The 19,799-nt window shown below is 44.1% G+C and overlaps 1 protein-coding gene across 1 annotated transcript in view; it reads right to left on the reverse strand.

Annotated features, from left to right (window-relative positions):
• SHISA9 (shisa family member 9) overlaps positions 1–19,799 on the reverse strand; it is a 266,670-nt gene that overhangs the window by 244,621 nt on the left and 2,250 nt on the right. The window contains exon 2 of the mRNA XM_008697139.2: positions 9,034–9,161. Coding sequence (XP_008695361.2) covers positions 9,034–9,161 — 128 coding nt within the window. The remainder of the gene's footprint in view (positions 1–9,033; positions 9,162–19,799) is intronic.

Here is a 19,799-nt window from a genome sequence, read left to right on the forward strand (position 1 = left end):
AAATAAATAAATAAATAAATAAATAAATAAATAAATAAATAAAGTAGAATACAGTGCAGGCTCTGCTTTGAACATGGCAGTCTTCATGTGAGCACAAAACTCCAAGCCTAATACCTAAATTAATGAGTTTAAATCTCCATTTAATGAAATATTCAGATTATGATTACACTTAGTTTCATTAACTGCATTCTCAGAATAATGTGATGGGGTTTCCTTTTCAACTTGTAATTAACTTTATTGAGAATTCTTATTGGGGTTTTTCAAACAGCTTCCTAAAACCTTATTATAAATTATTTTAATATATATATTATGGTATTAAGCTATATTGCTTAATTTTATGCCAGCTGTTATTTTTTTTAAAGAAGAAAAAATTCAACACTAATCTTGAAGAACAGCAAGCTGACCGAACCAGAGAAGACTCTGAAAAGAATCTATACTCAACTCCTGACAGCTAATCCTGAAGTTTGTCTTCCCATGTCAGATATGGCATTTTTATTTTCCTACTCAAAGCAAGGTGACCCTAACCAAACAAAATCCCCTTCTCCCTTTATATAATTCGTATAAAACTAATCAGACCTGCAAGAAAAACCTATATTCTTTTTTTTAAAGATTAATTTATTTATTTTAGAGAGAGAGAGAAGAGCAGGGAAGGGGTAGAGGGAGAGGGAGAATCCTCAAGCAGACTCCCCACTGAGCATGGAGCCTAACATGGGGCTCGATCCCAGGACCCTGATATCATGACCTGAATCAAAATCAAGAGTCAGCCACTCAAGCAACTGAGCTGCTCAGGCGCTCAGAAAGACCTATACTCTACAAATGACAGATCTCCCCTCAACCAAAGGTGAGGAAAATCAGTACATGAAACGTTTCCGCTTTCTTTCACTGTGATTCTTGAAAAGTTGTTAGGGCGTATTTCCCTCTTAGAACGAAATACCAGTTTTTTTTTTTTTAAAAAAAAAAAAGGTCCTAATCTCTTCCCTCTCCTTCAGTCCCAGGTATTTTGAGTGGATCTCCTGCGTACTCCCAGAGCATCCTGACCTTACTCCTACCATGCTTTTTTGCAATTACCTATTTACTCCACTGTCCCATAAATTCCAAGAGGATAGTTAATATTTTTTGTCTCATTCGTCTTCATACTTCCAATTCCTAGTACGCTGCATGGCTCAGAGCAGGATTTTAATACGTATCACTTAAATATTGACTGACTCAATGGAAATTTTAATGACAAGGAATCAGATATATTGGCTGAGATCTGGGTCCTCCAAAACAGAAATAGTGATTTTATCTCAACTGGTCCATTTTCAAAGATTAGTATAGTCTAATACAGTGATTCTTAGCAGAAATCAATAAACGAGGACAGAAAGAAAAGAGACGTAACTGGAGCATCGCCCACTGTAGGTCTTTGGGGAAAGACACAAGAAAGATCATGAATAGAGTACAAAGTTAAAAGCCAGAGAGAGATGGGTTCATGTCTGAACCCATGTACAGGATCTGAACTCCTTACTGAATATGTCTGTGGCCTTGGGCAGGTTACTTACACTCTCCGAGCCACAGTCTTCTCATCTAGAACATATGGGTGCAGTACCTATTTCAATACCTATTTCTGTTTTATGTTTTACTCCTTTAATATCCACACTAAGTGTCAAAAACATAGTAGGCATGTTGCATCATTTAATCCCGATATAAAAACAGAAATGCTCTCTCAAAGAAACCGTGACCAAGAATAGGCTTTCCCTGGTAGGGAAGTAACAAAACTTGGCATCTTTTAAGCTAAACCAGACACTGTGATGGGCACCTAGGCTTTCTTTACAAATAGTCCTACAGCTGCTTTGAAGCACTTTGGAAAAGCAATGCAAATCTAATTAGGCAATGCCATGTGGCCAGCATTAATAGCAATTTTTGAAAACAGCCCAGGAGGTGGCTTACAGAAAGTGGTAGGGTTTTTTTTTTCTTTTTTTTCTTTTAAGGGCTCTGTTTCTCTGTTGCCTGAACACACACATACACACACACCCTCACACACGCACCCTCATGCATACACAGTCTCATTTTCTGGGTGGAAACACAAGACATGTTTGAGAACATACAGATTCCTACGGGCCTGGTCTGCTACTGTAAATAAAATATTAAAATCAATATTCCTAACAGAACAAAAGCTCATGTGTTTCAATGGGAATAGGAGAAAAACATAAGACAGGAACAAATGTCTAAGAATGGGACAGCTGCTTCATCAGAGCTATTTCCTTGGGAAGAAATTGACATATTCTTCAGTTCTCATTTGCATCAAAAACATTAGTAGTAACAAACACACACACACACACACACACACAGATTGTGTTATCAACTGACACACAGAGTGAAAACATTTTCACTTTGAAATATCAACTGCACAATGAATTCATGCTGGTGTGTATCATCGTCCCCTCGTTAATGGACCACATTAGCACTAATGTTCACTCACTCCACAAGTAATAATGGTAACGACCAACATTTATATGTTACCAGCCATTATGCTAAGTTCATTATATGTGTTAATGCATTTAATCCTCCCAACAATCTTGTATTTTCCTCCTTTTATATTATGGGACACTGAGGTTCAAAAAATTAATTTAATTTTTCCAAGATACGTAGCTAATAGGTGACAGAGCAGATACCCAGTGCAGTTTCCTCTGAGACCTGCCAAGCCCATATCCCCCACTCCCTCATTGCACTATTGCAAAGTCATATTGGACATGTTCAGTTGGCATCATCCACACGTCAGAGACTCATCTATAACATTGAATACTTCAAGAGAAATCCAGAACTCTTGATCTAAAACCACACAAAATTGATTCAAGCCATTGCACTTGTTTTTAGCTACAAATGTTTTTAGCTAATCCAGTTACAGAACCAACCCCTAATTCTTATTAACTCTATAATTTACTGACCCACGTGCCAAAACCATAATAGTCATAGATCTTCAGATGGAGAAGTTTTAGCCTGCCTGACTGTGGGAAAGAATGTTCACCTTTCAGAAACAAGACTGTTGGTAGCTGTGGCTGGTTTGAAAAGAAGTAAAGCCTCACGGGAGTTGGAATTAGCCAAGTTCCCTCAAAATTCAAAATCCCAGGGGTCCTGCTAACAGGTTCCACTGGGCTTTATGCATGTGTTTGTTCATTCAGCAAACATCATTGAGCACTGTATTATCTCACTGGAGATACAGGGGTGAATAAAACAGACACAATCCCTGCTCCCACCCCAACAAAGCTTCAAAGGCCAACCTCCACCCCACTTCTCAAGCATGGCCTTCTTGGAGAACCTGCCCCACCATAGTCATGAGAGGGGCCAAGATACTCTCCACCGCATCCAAGTAATTGAACCAGAGTCAGACAGCTGATCCGGGGAAGCCAGGCCACTGCTGGTCAGACACGATTCACATCTTCTCTCTCTGAATAATATGAACTAAAAGACACAGCGATTAAGTGCATTAAAGACAAAAGATCGTGATGCTTTATTACTCACTCCACCTGCTGAAATCCCAAAGGTGGCCCTGAATCCTACCCTTCCTGGGCCTGAATATTCACCAGAAGATACCCCCATGTGTATCCGACAAAGTTCAGGCTATGTAGTCAGACAGACCTGGGTATGAATCCTACTTCCTCTATTAACTAGGACTCCATGGACAAGTTCTTTCATTTTTAATTTCATCATGGATATTTTCAAATATACACAAGGACAGAATGAACCCCTATGTATTTGGCCACCCAGCTGAAATTATATTTTCCCCCTTCTGTTTCATCGGCCATCCCCCACAATTTTATAGTTTCCTGATGGTTTTTAAAGTCTATCTCAATCATCGTGTTAGGTGAGTTCTTCCGTTTCCATGAAATCTCGGTTTTCTCCTTCATAAAACAGGAATAACAATACCCATCCCATAGGCTTTTTCAAAATTCATGGGACAAAAATATATGGGGCTTCTGCCATGAGCCAGCCCAGTGTCCATGGCTTGCAGGGCCACTATGACAACACACAGCGCTTGTTCTCATGGAGTTTATGTTGTATGCATAAATAATGAGGAAAACAATTCCAGAGGGAACAAAAGTTATAGAGAAAATCATGGGGAGATGGAGAACAGTAAGTGACCTGGGGGCCAATTAGGCAGCTTTGTAGGTAAGACGTAAAAGGGCAGAGGCCTGGGAGACGGTTTCTATAGGCAGAAAGTACAGCAAGTGCAAAGATCCTGAGGCAGGGATGAGCTAGGCTGTTTGAGTGTTGTTTTCAGTACAAAATGAACTAAGGTATCCAAAGCTTTAACACAATGCCTGGCACACAGCAAGTGCTTGATAAATGTTAGCTACTGTTTCTCCTAAGGAAGGACTCCACAAGATTCTCAGTACCCTGGACTATATTTTGGAAATAGCTCTCTTTCCTACAGTGCCAACCGATCTTTGGGTTCACCTAGAATATCCTTTATCAACTTCCCCATTCTGCAAACACCTGTACCAGAAGGAGAGGTCATGTAGCATGGTGGTTAAAACACAGACCTTGGGGTCTGACTGGCCCCATTCGAAACCCAGCTCCACCTTTGAGTAGTTGTATGAACTTTGGATAAGCCATTTAACCACACTGAGACTCAGTTGCCCCACTTTTATGAGGTGAAAATAACAGTAGCAACCTAATAAGGTTTTGAAGATTCAATGTGTTTGGGGTTTAGAATGCTGTCTATATTAAGTTACTGTTAATACTGTACTATCTTACATATGTTGGAATCTTACACACCTGCCCTGATTCGGAAATTGCCCCGATTTTAAAAAGATAGTTGGGAATATTCCCTACCAGTGCCTCCAAAAGTCAAGCAGACAACATCCTTGGTGCCTTGGTAAATACGGATGAATGAATAGAACTCCATTCGGCCCTAGACACAAGCTGTACAGCATCTTCAGAAGCTAAACCATGAATCTGCCTTGCATCTGGTTCCTTGCAAACCCACTTGGGAATGGTCCTGGGACAGTAGGGGGTGGGGTGAGGCTGGAATGGGAGCCTGGTCTTTCTGATGGATTCTAGATCCTGAAACATCAAGCTAGCATTTCTCCTCAGTTCAGTGTGAGATCTCACCTGCTCAGATTATGCAGCTAAATAAATAGGGGAACATCAACCCAATTCCAAAGAGGGGTTGCCTGTCTGGGTGCAACGGGAGGGTACTCTGTCCCACCGGTCTATGTGAGAGCACAGTCAGTATATCAACTGGTTCTATTCCAACAATGACCAGGTGAATAATTTTATGTGGCTGTTTTTATAGACACTGGGAGACACTTTTTATACTATGGCAATAAAGGCTTTGTAATTGCTGCTGTCTTATTTAGGGTTGTTTTCAGTCTTTACCACATCATTAAACAATACTGCCAACCAAATCTCTACTATCGAGTTTGCTGTACTAAATACAATGCAGCCTTCTGGAGTGGATCCTGGAACAGAAAAGGGACATAAGTGAAGAAACTTCGTGAAATCCAAACATTATCTACAGCTCCGCTAAAAATAATGTACTAATGCTGATTTCTTAGTTTTGACAGGTGTACCACAGTAACGTAAGATGTTCACTTTAGGGGAAAGTGGGTGAGGAGTATACAGAACTCTGGGAGTTATCTTTGCAACCTCTCTGTAAATATAAAATTATTCCAAAACTAAAACTGCATTTAAAAAAAAAAAAAGTGGCTGTTAATACAAACGAGTTGAGAGACGTGGACCCAGGCTCCCTCCTTGTAGCCACAGCCCTCACTCCCACCACCCATCCTTAGGATGAGAGGGAGCCTATATTTACCCTGCGCTCCCAAAAGGATGGGGAGTGCCACTGGCAGGCTGCGAGGCTGGGATGGGGGGAAACAGAAGCACGTTCATAGCACTTGAGGACAAAATGTGCCTTCAAAAGCAAACTATAATTATACAGAAGCCGAGGAGCGTTTGCGAAAAATCACCATCTCATCTGAATCCGCATCCTGTTCATCAAAGAGGTCGAGGCCCTTTTGATTATCAGACTAAATATTTTTAGGCAATATCACTGAATGCCTGGAAAGAACATGAATGGCATCCGCTGAAGAAAAATCGTCTTCAGATAAAAAGGCAAGTCTTGCATATCACAGAAAAAATCAACCCTAGGAAATTTATAAAGGAAAATTGGCAAAATTTCCCCACGTTGAAGCTTTCTGCCCCCTCCATTTGCCTTTACCGTAGTCCTTCCCCGCTCCCTTCCTTCTAAATACCCACAGACTTTTAATTCTCTTAGCGTTTGACCAAAGCATAACCAGGAAGGAGTCTAGCATTAGTATTAAGATGAAGAAAGAGAAAGAGGTGGAGAGGAGGATTCTCTTAAAGCTATGTCAAGTGGGTGACTGAATAGAGAGAAAAATGGCATTCAAGTTTGGGCTATCGAATTCCCAGTTAAATGTGGTCACTTGAATGTTTTGTGAAGAACACCCCAGCAATGGCATGATGGGCCCCTTTTTGGTATATCACAAATGGATGCATCTTTCTTTCCATTTTTTGTATTTGCAAATCTTCATAGTTTCCACAATATCCAGAAAGGGTTTTATATTCAATAGGTGCATTCTAATTCTGGCACCTAGAGCTGGTCTAACTTCTCATTTGGACTGGATTCCTTCTCTCCTAGTTCTCTATGGGTCAAATGGGCTCTGGCAACTTCATGGCTTCTTGAACCCCTGATAACTGATAAATACAAGTCATCGAGGCCTATCCTCTCAGTGACCTCCCAAAATCATTCCTTCTCCTAAACATGTAAATTTTCCCTGTGTCTATAATATATAAATAGCTACCATGAATCAATAAAAAGACAAAAATCATTACAAGGAAGCCTATCATTACTACCAAGAAGTACTGAATTAGTTACAAAAATTGAACTGATTAATGGAAATCTGTGGAAGAGCTACATGCTTCTTATTTTCCAGATGTTCCCAAGAATTCTAGGAAATAAGGACTAGATCAACCCAGCAGCAATATATGAAATTAACATCTTGTTAATGCAAGAATGCAATGTTGGCATACACCTGGAATTCTCTTCTGTAGTTCACCAGGAATGCTCTGGTATACTTCAACCCAACAGAATATTACAAGACACATTTCTTTTAATTAGTATAAATATCACTGATACTGACTCAGATACAGACTAAAAGCAAGAATCATAAATAAACCCAGTTAGTCTGCCACGAGAGACTTCTGAATTACTCAGTGCCTGGACCCCCATCTCTGAGCACTAATTTGTTTTCAGTACAACTTTAAACAAAAGTCCCTTATTGAAACAAGATTCATTAATCCTCCTTGCCCTTCTGCCTGATGCAATGATGAAACATGGTTGACTTCAATGAGTTTGTTAATCCATTTGAGTGCTGATTCAAAAATCATCCTAAAGATTGAAACTTCACATGAGAAACTTGTTAACAGTCATCTTGTACAGCCAGGGACTCAACACCATTTCACCTTTGTCTCCGCCATGATGGCGTTCGCTCACGTGTCATGGCTAGAACCCACATACATCTCGGTTCAACTTATTTCCCAGCAACACCTGAAAGAGAATGTGCTCATTTCCTTCAAAGCCAGAATTGGGCTCAGCAATTGCCGTGTCAGAGTTGGTGCAATTTACCGTATCTTTCAGGGCTGTGAGATTGGGTCATAAAACTTCCAACTGCTGATGTATTTTGCTCTAAAATGTGGCTATTTCTCATGCCATCCTACGACCCAGTTCATAAATAAATAATGTCGAATTATTTAATACAATGACACTTAAGACATTCTATTTGGTAGCCCATTTTCAAACTGTGTAAATGTTGACTTTACAAATATGCTGCAACAGTTTTCCAAGGTTATGAAAAATTATCACCACGCAGAATCAGAGGATTCACATCACCTATATCAAATACCGCAGATTTATTCCTCTACCCATTGAGCAATAAAAATTTGTAGCCAAACAGTCCAAAACGATGATTCAGCAAATAAAACACCATCGCAACTCTGCTAGCAGAGTTTCAGCCAAGGCAACCCAGGCTCTAAAATGTGTGATGTTTTTGAGAACCTCCAGCCACAACTAAATGCATCTTTTAAATTGTCTCGCTTTTGTTATTTTAAACCAAGCCCTCCACATTACTTTAATGTGGGGGTTACTTGAAAACATAATTGCTAGGAATAAACACGGTAGGATACTATTGTCAAAAACTTAACAATCTTGCTTCCCCCCTCCCGTTAGTCAGTACATCAGCTCCATAACATATGTTGTATATAAAGACCTTTGAAAGGAAAGAAAAACTGAGGGAACATACCAAGATCCCCAAGTATGCTCTGTCAGCTAAAGAATACCTAAAACACAATAGCGAATGTAGCATTTTTTTCCCTGGCCAAAAAATGGAAGGGAATTTGCTACTGTTAAATCACACGTACACACCCCAAACCAACATAACCACAACTGAACACGCCACACTAGGCACACATGTGCAAGTGCACGTGCATACACACACAGAGTTGTTTGTGATTTATTTTTGCCAAACTCTATTTGTATGAAAAAGAGATCAAATTCTTCCAAACTAACTATCTGTTCATTGAAAACAGTGTGAAACCTAAAGGTTACAACTGGTCTACCTCAAGAAGCAGACAAATAAGCAAATGGGCCATTGGTTCACTGATTTCCCATCAAGACGAACCGCTAAAATGGGTTACCGGCTAAGAGATTAACTATCTCAGATGAACCAACAAAGTCACCCATTGGTTAACGAGGTACCCAACCATGATGAACCAACCAAGAGGGCCATTCGTTAACAGAAGAACCAACCATAAGAAACCAACCAAGGGGGTCACCCTCTAACAGAGAAACAAACCAAGTGAAATCTGATGATGCCAAACACAGCTTCATCCCGGAGAGATGAAATCAAACTTCTAACTAGTCAACAAACAGAAAAGCTCTTAGTGAACCCAAACACAGACCTGAAATCTAGACGCATGACCACCGCAGGGGTCACCAAGGGGGGGGCTGGGAATGGACCGCACGACTATACTTACGAAGATTATTTATGGGGGTTCTGGTATCCATGTTTTCATAATGCTGGACATGAACCACAATGTTGAGGTCCCTCTCCATGTGGTCAGTGTTGCAGTGGCCCTGTGGCCTCATGACATCTGCAAGGGCCCTGAAAGAAGAAAGAATTTAAATCTGTTCATTCCAAACACAATGATTGGCACCTGCTGTGCTCGGAGCACTGGGCTTAGGAAGACAGGGCCCCTGACTCCACGGAGCTGACATTCTAGTTAGGGGTGGGAGGGAGGAAAAGACGTAAGGAAGTAACAAAGATCACTGCAATTACAGGTTACATAAGGACTCCGTGCAAAACAGTCCACATGCTCTCACAAGAGCTATGTGAGCGGAGTATCACCCCCCCTCAGAGAGTTGTTGAGAGGATTCAATGAAGAATCTATGTAATATGTCTGCACCCCATAAACTCAGTCCCCCCTCATAGCTAATGCTAGATCCCACAATTCACGTATAGCAATGGCCCACTATTAGCAACAAACATTTATGCAGTACTTACCATAAGCCATGCCCCATGCTAATCATGTTATATGCCTTAATTCAACTAAGTAGCATACGAACACCTTCTAAGGTTTATTACTCCTTCTTTGCCCATGAGCAAACGAAGGCTCAGAGAGGTGAATTAGCCCGCTGAAGGTCACACGGCCAGTTGAAACAGGGCTAAACCAGAGCCTATGCACAGCTCTGCACACTGCGTCTGCTGGGTTTCCTGCAGCTGGCGGGGGTTGGGGGGGATCTGGGGCAATCCAGCCACACCCCGTGTGGGTGCCCCTGTTAATCGGTAGCTGGGATGGAGAGAAAGCATACAACCTGAGTCACCAACTGTGTTTTGGGCCCTTCCCATTTATCATGTTTAATCTCCTTGACGCTCCCCCAAGGGTTGATATTTTTTACTATTATTCAACAAATAAGAAAACAAGGTGAGAGGTGTTAAGTGATCGGTTAGTTTCCCAGGGCTGCTATAACAATGTGCCACAAACTCGGTGCCTTCGAACCACAGAAATTATGGTCTCACAGTTCTGGAGGCCAGAAATCTGAAATCAAGAAGTCGGTAAGGCCACACTCCTTCAGAAACCTATAGTGGACTTGTCCCTTGACTCTTCCTGGCTTCTGCAGGTTGCTGGAAATCTCCATCTTCCTCTGGTGTGTTTCCCAGAGTCTCTGTCTTTTAAGGACACCCCTCATACTGGGTTAGGGGCCCACCCTACTCCAGGATAACCTCGTCTTCAATCACGACACCTGCAACAATCCTATTTCTAAATCAAGTCACATTCTGAGGACCACAAGATCAGAACTTTAAAAGAGACTTTTTTTAATGGGGGGGGGGGCTGGCACCCAGTTCGACCAGAACAGTGACCTTCACAATTAGATGTAAACTTAGCCAAGCCGCTCCATGTTTGCACACAGAACAGAACAGAGATGGCTGTCAAACAGATACCACTCCTAAGGTCAGACCTCACCAACACGTTTACTTCTCTTTACCTGCTCTCCATCACGTCTTTATTTCGATGTAATTATGCTGGAATGGTAGGTATAACTGCAGGTATAACTGCACAGGTGTGTATCTTTGACATGACTAGTGTTTTTACCATAAACCTCATTGTTTCCTTCTCTTTGCACAATGTGAGAGCTAGCCACGTTGCGGACTGTGAATCTCCTTCACGCTGTGGTTTCACGGTGGAGAGGCAGGGTGTCAGCCCTGCTTACCCATATCCCTGGTTAGGAGAACCTAGATGGTCAGCACCATCTCCCTGCCTCCATACATAACACTGCAAGAAGTACCCTCATCCACGCCCCCTCCATCCACCTGGGAGAGCTTCTCCAGGGTCCGCCCCCACAAGCGATACGGCCCTGTTTTCGGATACATCCGGATGTCTTAACAAACCAGAACCCTGTGAGTCCACATCAAGGGAGACAGAGAAGCAAGGTGAGCTCTGTGAGTGAGGCCCACATATACCACCTCTGAATGCAACAGGCCCAGCCTGCCTGCTGAAATTCACCCCCCCAGAGCACCGATTCTCAAATGCTGTCTGCCCACCAGCAGCAAGAGCCTCCCCCGGGCCTGTGTTAAAATACAAATTTTCAGATCCACCCAGACCCACTGACTCAGAAACTCCAGGGGCAGGCACGGCCCACCACCTGCATTTTCTGCTGCACAATCAAGTCTGAGACTCTGTTAGGGTCACAGAGGCCCCGAGCTTGGGGGGAGTGGTGGCTCACGGGGCAATGAGGCAATGGAGAACCACAGCTGGTAAGAAGTGTCAGGTGTGAGATACAGGGAACACAGCGAGAGTCCCACATGAATTAGAGGAAAAGATGGAGTCCTCCGAGAGACAAGAGAATAGCAACTGTTCCCATTCATTCACTCGTTCGTTCACTGAACAAGCATGTATTGCCTACCCTGTGCCAGGAACTATTCAAGGCTCTGGGAATACAGCGACATGCAAGATGGACAAGACCACTGCCGGCCCGGAGCTTATGTTCTAGGGGACAGGATAAGAAGTATGCATGTTAAATAAATCAACAAGAGCTGTGAAAATTAAATAAACAAAAGTGTAACATGATCAAGAGACACTGTTGCACAGCAGTGTTATTCCCAACAGCCCAAAAGTGGAAAACAACCCAAATAAATGGATGAATGGATAAACAAAAGATGTGATATGGGATGGAGTACTGACGCCTGGTACAACGTGAATAGAACCTGGAAACATGATGTTCCTACAAAGGAGCCAGACCCCGAAAGCCACAGAGCGGATGACTCTATTTATATGGAATGTTCACAATAAGCAAATGCATAGAGATAGAAAGTAGATGGGTGGTGGTGGCCAAGGGATGGAGAGAGGGAGGACTGGGGACTGGCTGTTGCATGGATGTATACGGACTTTCGATAATGAAAAGGTTCTGGGATCAGATAGTGGTGATGGTTGTTCGACTTTGTGACCATGCCAAAAATCACTGAATTGTACACTTTCTAAAAACTCAAAATCAACAGAGAAAGAGAGAGAAGGTGGTCAGGAAAAGCTTTCCTGAGGAGGAGACACTGGAGTTGAGTCCTGAATGGTGAGGAGTTGGTCACATAGAGATGATGGAAAGAACCTTCCTGGCAGAGGGAACAGCAAGCACAAAGGCCCTGAGGCAGGAAAGAGATCAAATATTTGAGGTACACGAAAGAAGGCCAAGGAAGCCGCAAGATGGCCAATAAGGACGGGGGCATTCAAGGTGAGGACTCCCCTACCCATTCTATGGAGCAAAAAGGCACTCGAGTTAACCCAGCTCATCAGTGCAGGGACCCACATACAAACCTGAGTGTCCCTGACATCAGAGCTCGGCCTCCTTCCCCACTTTGTGCTGTAAGCAGGGTCTGAAACTCAACAGGTCGACAGGAGAGGAACTTCTGAGGCAAACGGCGCATGCCCTCTAACCCGAATTTGCCTTTTTCCCTTCTAAACAGGCTCTTCGTCATGAAATTCAGGGACCTCTGAACCCCTCTGGAATTGAACAGAAATTTTATTTGTGCATTTTTCTTGAACAAGAAGCCATAGCTTTCCCCAGATTCTCTAGGGAGTCCCCCCCCCCAAGAATTCCAAAATATTGAGGCTTTCAAGAGGTTCGCAAAGTAAGTTATCGGGATAAGCTACCACGAACTTGGTCGGCACGGCTTTCTACAGATCCCCTGGGTTTCTCCTGAGACCTAAAATTCTTGAAAATCCAGCCCAGAAGCCAAAGCTGCTTTTCCCCCAAGGCGGCCCCTCCCAGAGTGTGCAGTGGAAATGAGGGTTCCTAAAAGGCCTCCCTATCCTGGAAGAGCAGTCTGCAAGGTATGGTCCGCTCACTCCAGGGACCATATAAAATGATTCAGCATCAGGAAAGGAAATCCGAGAACTTGCGTGTGTGTGGTCTTCAGTGGTTCAAGTTAGAAATCAATGTAATGTGTGTACGGATGCTGGAGCCCTCCCTTGAAATGCCCATGCCAGACAGTGAGAATCAGGAACCTCGGGCCCAGGAGGGCACTTGGCAGCAGCCCCACCATTGGGGTACATTGCCTACACTGCAGCTCTGCGGACCCCGAGAGGGGCTATGCAGATAAATTATCTACCTATCTGTAAGTAGGCTAACCATCACCAAGCAGGCATGTGGCTTAAAAGTGTCTCCCGTAACAAAACAGCAGCCTGAAGATAACACAAACTGGCAAACCCAAGAACACAAGAGAGTTGACTGTCCCCCTCTCTTCAACAGCTAGCTTGCAGCAAAGTTAAAAACGATGATTGTCTATTCAGATCAAAGCAAAGTCAGCCAAAAACAATCAAAACTCTCCTGAGAAATATTCAAAGTATGGATTGTTTGTTAATCATGAGCCCCCTCCTCAGCCTTTGAGATATCAGCTGACTGTATCATGTCATCATGCTTAGCAATAGATTTTAAGATATTTATTCTACCTTCAGCTCAGTTTGAAATGTTTTCATATGCACTTTATAATGTACCTAGTAACTGTTCACGGGTAAGAGATACTTATTAGTAAAGCAAATGTATTCGGCATGTATTAGGGCATATACTAAAAAACATGTTACAACACGTGTCCAAAAAATTTAATAAATATGATAAAGGAAGAACCAACTATGTGCTGTAAATGAAACAAATTCCCAAGGATTTGTCATCTGTTTGTGGCAAATAGTTTGGGTGCTTCTCAAACAAAGTGCATTCATGTTACCTAGGGGTCTTATTAAAATGCAGATTCAGGGGACGCCTGGGTGGCTCAGTCGGTTAAGTGTCTGCCTTCGGCTTGGGTCATGATTTCAGGGTCTTGGGACTGATACCCACATGGGGCTCCCTGCTCAGTGGGGAATCTGCTTCTCTCTCTCCCTCTGCTGCTCCCCCTACTTGTGCTCTCTCTCTAATAAATAAATAAAATCTTTTTTAAAAGTACAGAGATTCGGTTTCAATAAGTTTGAGGCAGGGCTTGAGATCCTTCTGCTCAAGTCCCAGGTAATGAAAATGCTGCTGTTCCACAGGTCACCCTCTGAGTAGCAAAATCCTTAAAGTACTATGATGGTCAATTTTAAGTGTCAGCTTGACTCAGCCACAAGGTGTCCAAATATTTGGTTGAAAGTCATTCTGGATGTGTCTGAGAATGTGCTTTTAGATGAGATGAACATTTACACCAAGAGACTGAGTAAAGCAGATGTGTCCTCCATCATGTGGGTGAGCCTCGTCTAATCAGTTGAAGGTCTGAATAGCACAAAAGGCTGACCCTCCCCTGAGTAAAAGGGAATTTTCCTGCCTGATAGCCTTCACACTGGGACATCAGCTCTGCAGATTTCAGACTTGTTAAGGGCAAGTCCACGTGTCTCTTCCTTGATATCCCTTAACCCAGTTCAGAACAATTATGTTGAAACATTGCCATTTTTGAAGTCAGATGATTGAACACTGGCAATTTTATAAGGTTCAATTTAGTGTCAGTTTTTTTCTAGATGTACTTGTGTGTTACTTGTCTCAGGCCATTTGACTGTTGGCTCTGTGAGTGCAGGAATTGTGTTTGTACGATTCACTGTTCTGTTATAGCTCTCAAAACAGTGCCAGGTATGCTGAAGGTGGTCAATAAATACCTATTACATGAATACGTGAAAGAGTGAATGAATGAAAGAGGAGATACTTTCTTATGTAAACCAGGATGTCAGAAAGCAGAGCTCCTCTGTGCCGGATACCGTCCTGGGTGCTGAGGATACAACAATGGAAGACTTTGGTGTCCCTGCCCTCCTTCCTGTGGACAGTCATGCAAGGGGACAGAGGACAAACTAGCAAACCCGTAAATGGGTAAGTTACTTTTAGACTATAATGTGAAATGAAGCCAGGAGCACCAGGCGATGGGCTGGAGGGGCGAGGGCAGTGGTAACTGAGCCTGGGTGGTCAGGGACAGCTTCTCGGAGAAGGTGACATGTGAGCTAAGACCTGAATAGTAAGAGCCAGCGTGTGAGGGCTGACAGAGAATTTGAGCCAAGCCAACACAATGGCTCCAAGGTAGCAATGAGCTTCGTATATTTGAGGAACAAAAAGAGAAGGCTGTGGCCCTTTACTTTCCAATTACAGTGAGCAAATAAAAGACCCCAACATTTCCAAACAGAGCTCAGAGTCCCAGCATCTTGCTTCAAAGCTTCCAGGAGTCCCAAGGTCTGAACTCTGACATTTAAACACTTGAATAGGATTCCTGAGCATTTCCTCTTGTATCAGAAGCATCTTTTCTTTTTCAAGAATGCAAGGGCAATGGGCAGGAGGTAACTTTCTGGAGTGGTGGCTACACAGGAGTAGAGGCTCATCAAACTGCACTTAAACCCCAAATGTGTGCCTTTTATACCCACTGAAGGTGACTTCTAAAATGCAAGGATTCGGGGGCGCCTGGGTGGCTCAGTCAGTTGAGCATCTGACTCTTGATGTCAGCTCAGGTCGGGCTCCGTGCTGGGCGTGGAATCTGCTCAAGAGTCTCTCTCTCCCTCTCCCTCTGCCCCTTTCTCTGTTCTCTCACTCTCTCTCTAAAATAAAAATTAAAAAATTAAAATAAAATAAAATGCAGGACTCAATGCCCAAAGAGAAGCAAACATATCCTGCAAGGAAAAAGAACTCATAGAGACTTTTCCAAGGCCAACAGGATATGCATGCAAGGGCTTCTCTAACCTGGGGTGCTGGTCGAAACCATAGAATAACCACAGATGTACAGGAAGAGGGGGGAAGCTGGAAAAAGACAGAAAAGGCAGAAGAAGGAAGGACATTTATCACTTGATGCTATTTCTTTGCAAGGGACTCCAGCTCTTCTGAAATGTGTTTGAAAAACACACAGGACACTGTGCTATGTAATTTGCCACTTGGATTTCTGATTCTGTTTGAAGGTGGGCAAAATAATGACATGTGTTCCCTACTGGCTTCAAGTGTACAGAGCTTCAAACATGCGCTCCTGCCCCAAGGTCATTTCTCATCAATGCCTTCTCCAAGAGGGCTGGCCCTGCCAGGGGCAGATGCAGAAAACATCCCTGGTCTTGATCTTGCGGTGGTTCCTTGAACCGGCCCCACTGCATGTGTTGCCATTTGCAGAACATCAAGCACTTCTTTGTGATCTAAGACAGCGGAAGTCCTGCATGTGTCTGCTCAAAGGCAGTGCAGCCTAGTGGTCAGGGACCTGTGCTCTGGCCTCAGATTGTCTGGGTTTGAAGTCTGACTCCTCCACTCCCCGGGGGCTTGTTCATCCTCATGGAAAGCAATCTGTGCCTCTTAAAAGGCAGACTGTCATAAGGCTTGCCTCACTGGGGAAGGACCTGAAATTACATGACAACGTACACGCAAGCTTACCGCTGAGGGTTCTTCAACATCACCTAGGCCAACACTTTGCATGGCATTTAATGTGGTCATATGTGGGTCTTCTCTCCTATTCTGAACCTGCCACCTCCTCCTGATAAGTCTGGAGGAGTTAGGAGACTTGACCAATGTCACACAGAGAAAAAGATGCAGCAGGACAAGGGCCAGGTGCTGAGTTCCACACTACAGCAGAAAAGGGATAGAAAATTTTAATAAGAGTAAGAGTCACTTAGCAGTGACCAGAAAGAGGTCCTGTGCTAGGAGCTTCCCAAGCCCAGCCTCAGCGAAACCTCACACAAGCCTACGACATAGGGATCATCATTATCTCATCTTACAGACAAGAATCTAAAACTCAGAGAGGTGAAGTCACTTGCCCAAGGTCACACAGCTTTTAAGTGGCCAAGCCGGACTGAATCTTCAGGCTATCTGACTTGAGCCCCAGCTGCTAAGTTCCGCGGACAGCATCTCCAGGGACTGCAGGTAACAGCACTAAGTGAACTGGGTGGGGGGTGGAGACCCAGGGCAACCTGTGAGCTTCGTAAAGCACTCATGGCAACCAGCAGCTTCCATGGGAAAATGCAGGTCCAGTGCTGTCGGACCTGCCAATTTCTCAAGAGAAGTCAGAAATCTGGACGTCTGTGTGAAAACTCCTAGCTTTTAAACGTTGGCAATTGGTTCTAAGTTGGTTTTAAAACACGATATGTAATAGAGACTAAAGAAATTTCACAGCCGGATGCAGTGAGCCTTGACTGGATCCTTGATTGAAACCCCAAGCTCTGGAAGACATTTTTTGGCATGACTGGGAACATTTTAATACGATTGGATATCTGATGATATGATGGAATGTCCGTCCTTTTTCCTGGGTGTGATACTGGAATTGTGTTGTGTGGGAGAATGCCCTTGTTCTTAGGAGATCACACACCAAAGTATTTAGGGTTGAAGTGTCATGTCTGCAACTGATTTTCAAATGCTTCAGCCAAAACACAAAGGAAAAAGAGAGGGAGAGAAGAAAAGAGGAAGAAAAGGAGAGAGAAAATGAAAATACGGAGAGCACTATAAAGCAAATATGACAAAATACTAATGATTGTTCTGTCTAGATTTGTAGTTCGCAACTGGCAGTGTTTCTACCCCTTGATGACATGTGGCTATGGCTGAGGACATTTTTAAAATTTTTTTACTGTCACAGCTGGGTTGTGGGGTGGGTACTACTGGCACCTAGTGGGTAGAGCCTAAGAAGGCTGGCAAACACCCTTCACTGCACAGGACAGCCCCCCGCCACCAGGAATGAGCCGCCCCCAAATGGTGGTGGTACTGGGGTAAGAAACCTCGAAGGCTATCCTGGACTTCATTCTTATTAGTCTTTCAAGTCTGGGGGGTGGTTTTTGTATGTTTAAAATGATCCACAATAAAAAAAAAAAAAAGGGAGAGAAACTCAAAAATAAGAACACATCGATAGAAATACCTTGCAGACCAAACGAAACATGTCTGTGGCATTTGGTAACCATAGCTGGCCACCATTTGCCATCTCTCCTTCCAATAAATAGTGGCGGGATGTCATGTTGCTGTAGCTGGTGAGTGAGTGTCTATGGAGTTCTTACACTAGCGTGGGCAAGACCCCCACAGCTCCTGGAATTACTTTCTCCTGCTTTCAGTCCCAGTCAGTCCAGAAGGAAGCAAGTCACATGCCCAGGATTGGAGCCTGAAAACTGACATCATTGAGGCCTCTTCTGGGATCACACAAGTGCACGGGGTCCCAGGAGCAGCTGGTGACATGGGGACAGCAAGGGGCTATAAGTCTTTGAAGGGAGGATGCGGCCTGACAAAATGAGAACAAACCCCTCATCTCAGTAACCCTCACAGCCCAAGACAAAATAAATTAAGAAGCTGCGGCCAGCACATCAGTTTCACCTGGAAGCCACCTTCGACCCTCTCTGAGGCCAAGCTCAGGTGTGCCGGCCCCACCCAATTCACCCCTTAGCCCCTACAGGCAACAGCTAAGGAGCTCCAGCTGTGGCTGGGACTCCAAATGATTAACTTCATCAACAGGGCAAGATGCATCTGGAGGGTCCTTGGGGCAGCTCCCAGGATCACAAACACACAGAAAGCCCTACACGTGCAGACAACAAACAGAATGCAAACAAGAGAGTCGCACTGGATTAATTCCTCCATTCCCAACCCTGTAAGCTATTCCCAAACTCAAAACAGTCTTGGTTAACGCGGAGGCCACTTTTTATGAGCCATTCAGGGAGGCTATTAAATGCGGATTTCTAGGACTCATCCCCAGACCTACCTTGATTTGGAATCTCTCTGGACAGAACATGAGAATGTGCATTTTGCGTTTTTCGGAGCCCCCCCCCCGCCCCCACAAATGCTCACTAAAAATGAAAACACAGTTGAAACCGGGGAGTTGGGGACTGCAGTTTCCTCCATGACCTTGGGCCAGCCACCCAAACCGAGCCAGGATTTTCTCATCTATAAATGGGAATTAACAGCACCTGTCTTATAGTTGCCAGCACTAAATAAGAGGTTTACACACGCATGCACTCACACGCGCACGAACATACCCACGTACACACGTGCGTGCGCGCATACACACACACCCTAGTACGGTGCCTGGCAAATGTTAGTTCCTTTTCCTTAATAGTGATTGGCCACACATTGGAAAGCCTAGAGAGCTTTATAAAAGTACACAGGCTTCACGCAGCCCTACAGATTCTGATCTAAATTGTCTAGGGTGGGGCCCCTAGCAACAGGGTTTTTTAAAAAGCCTTCCAGGTGATTCAAAACAGAAGCCAGGGTTGAACACTATACCATGGAAACTGCCAATAAAAATCACCTGTTCTTGGGGGCACCTGGGTGACTCCCACCGTGGAGCCTCCAACTCTTGATCTCAGCTCAGGTCTTGATCTCAGGGTGGTGAGTTCAAGCCCAGGATGGGGGGGATGGGGAATCAACTGTTCTTTCTCTCCAAGAGAATACACTTTCACTGCATTCTGGAATTCCCAAAACGTGTACAGAGGAGAAGCCACGTTGACGCTCCTACCAGAGGACTGGGTGCTGGCAGATTCCACCCCCAAACAGCCCTTTCCTGGTACCTGCAGAAGAAAGTGGCTGCAACCAGCTAGGCTGGATGATTCTTTTTCTCCTGACAGAGCTGCAAGGGGGCAGGACAGGAAGTTGAGTCCCTGCTGGGCCCTTAGGTCTGCTTCGGAGTGCTGTCTCCACAGGAACACCCAGATCAAAGAGGGCCCGAAGCTAGCATCACCTTCTCCCACAGACGTCCAAAGGGAGCCGCCCACCCTTAGCTGGGCTCCCACCTTCTCACCTCCCTTCTCCCGCCTTTCCTACCACCCCCCAGCCCCCATCCCAGCACCCAGGAGGGCTCCTTTAAGCGCTG

Source organism: Ursus maritimus, unplaced genomic scaffold, assembly GCF_017311325.1.
Source record: "Ursus maritimus isolate PB19 unplaced genomic scaffold, ASM1731132v1 scaffold_2, whole genome shotgun sequence".
In the NCBI taxonomy this organism is placed as follows: domain Eukaryota; kingdom Metazoa; phylum Chordata; class Mammalia; order Carnivora; family Ursidae; genus Ursus; species Ursus maritimus.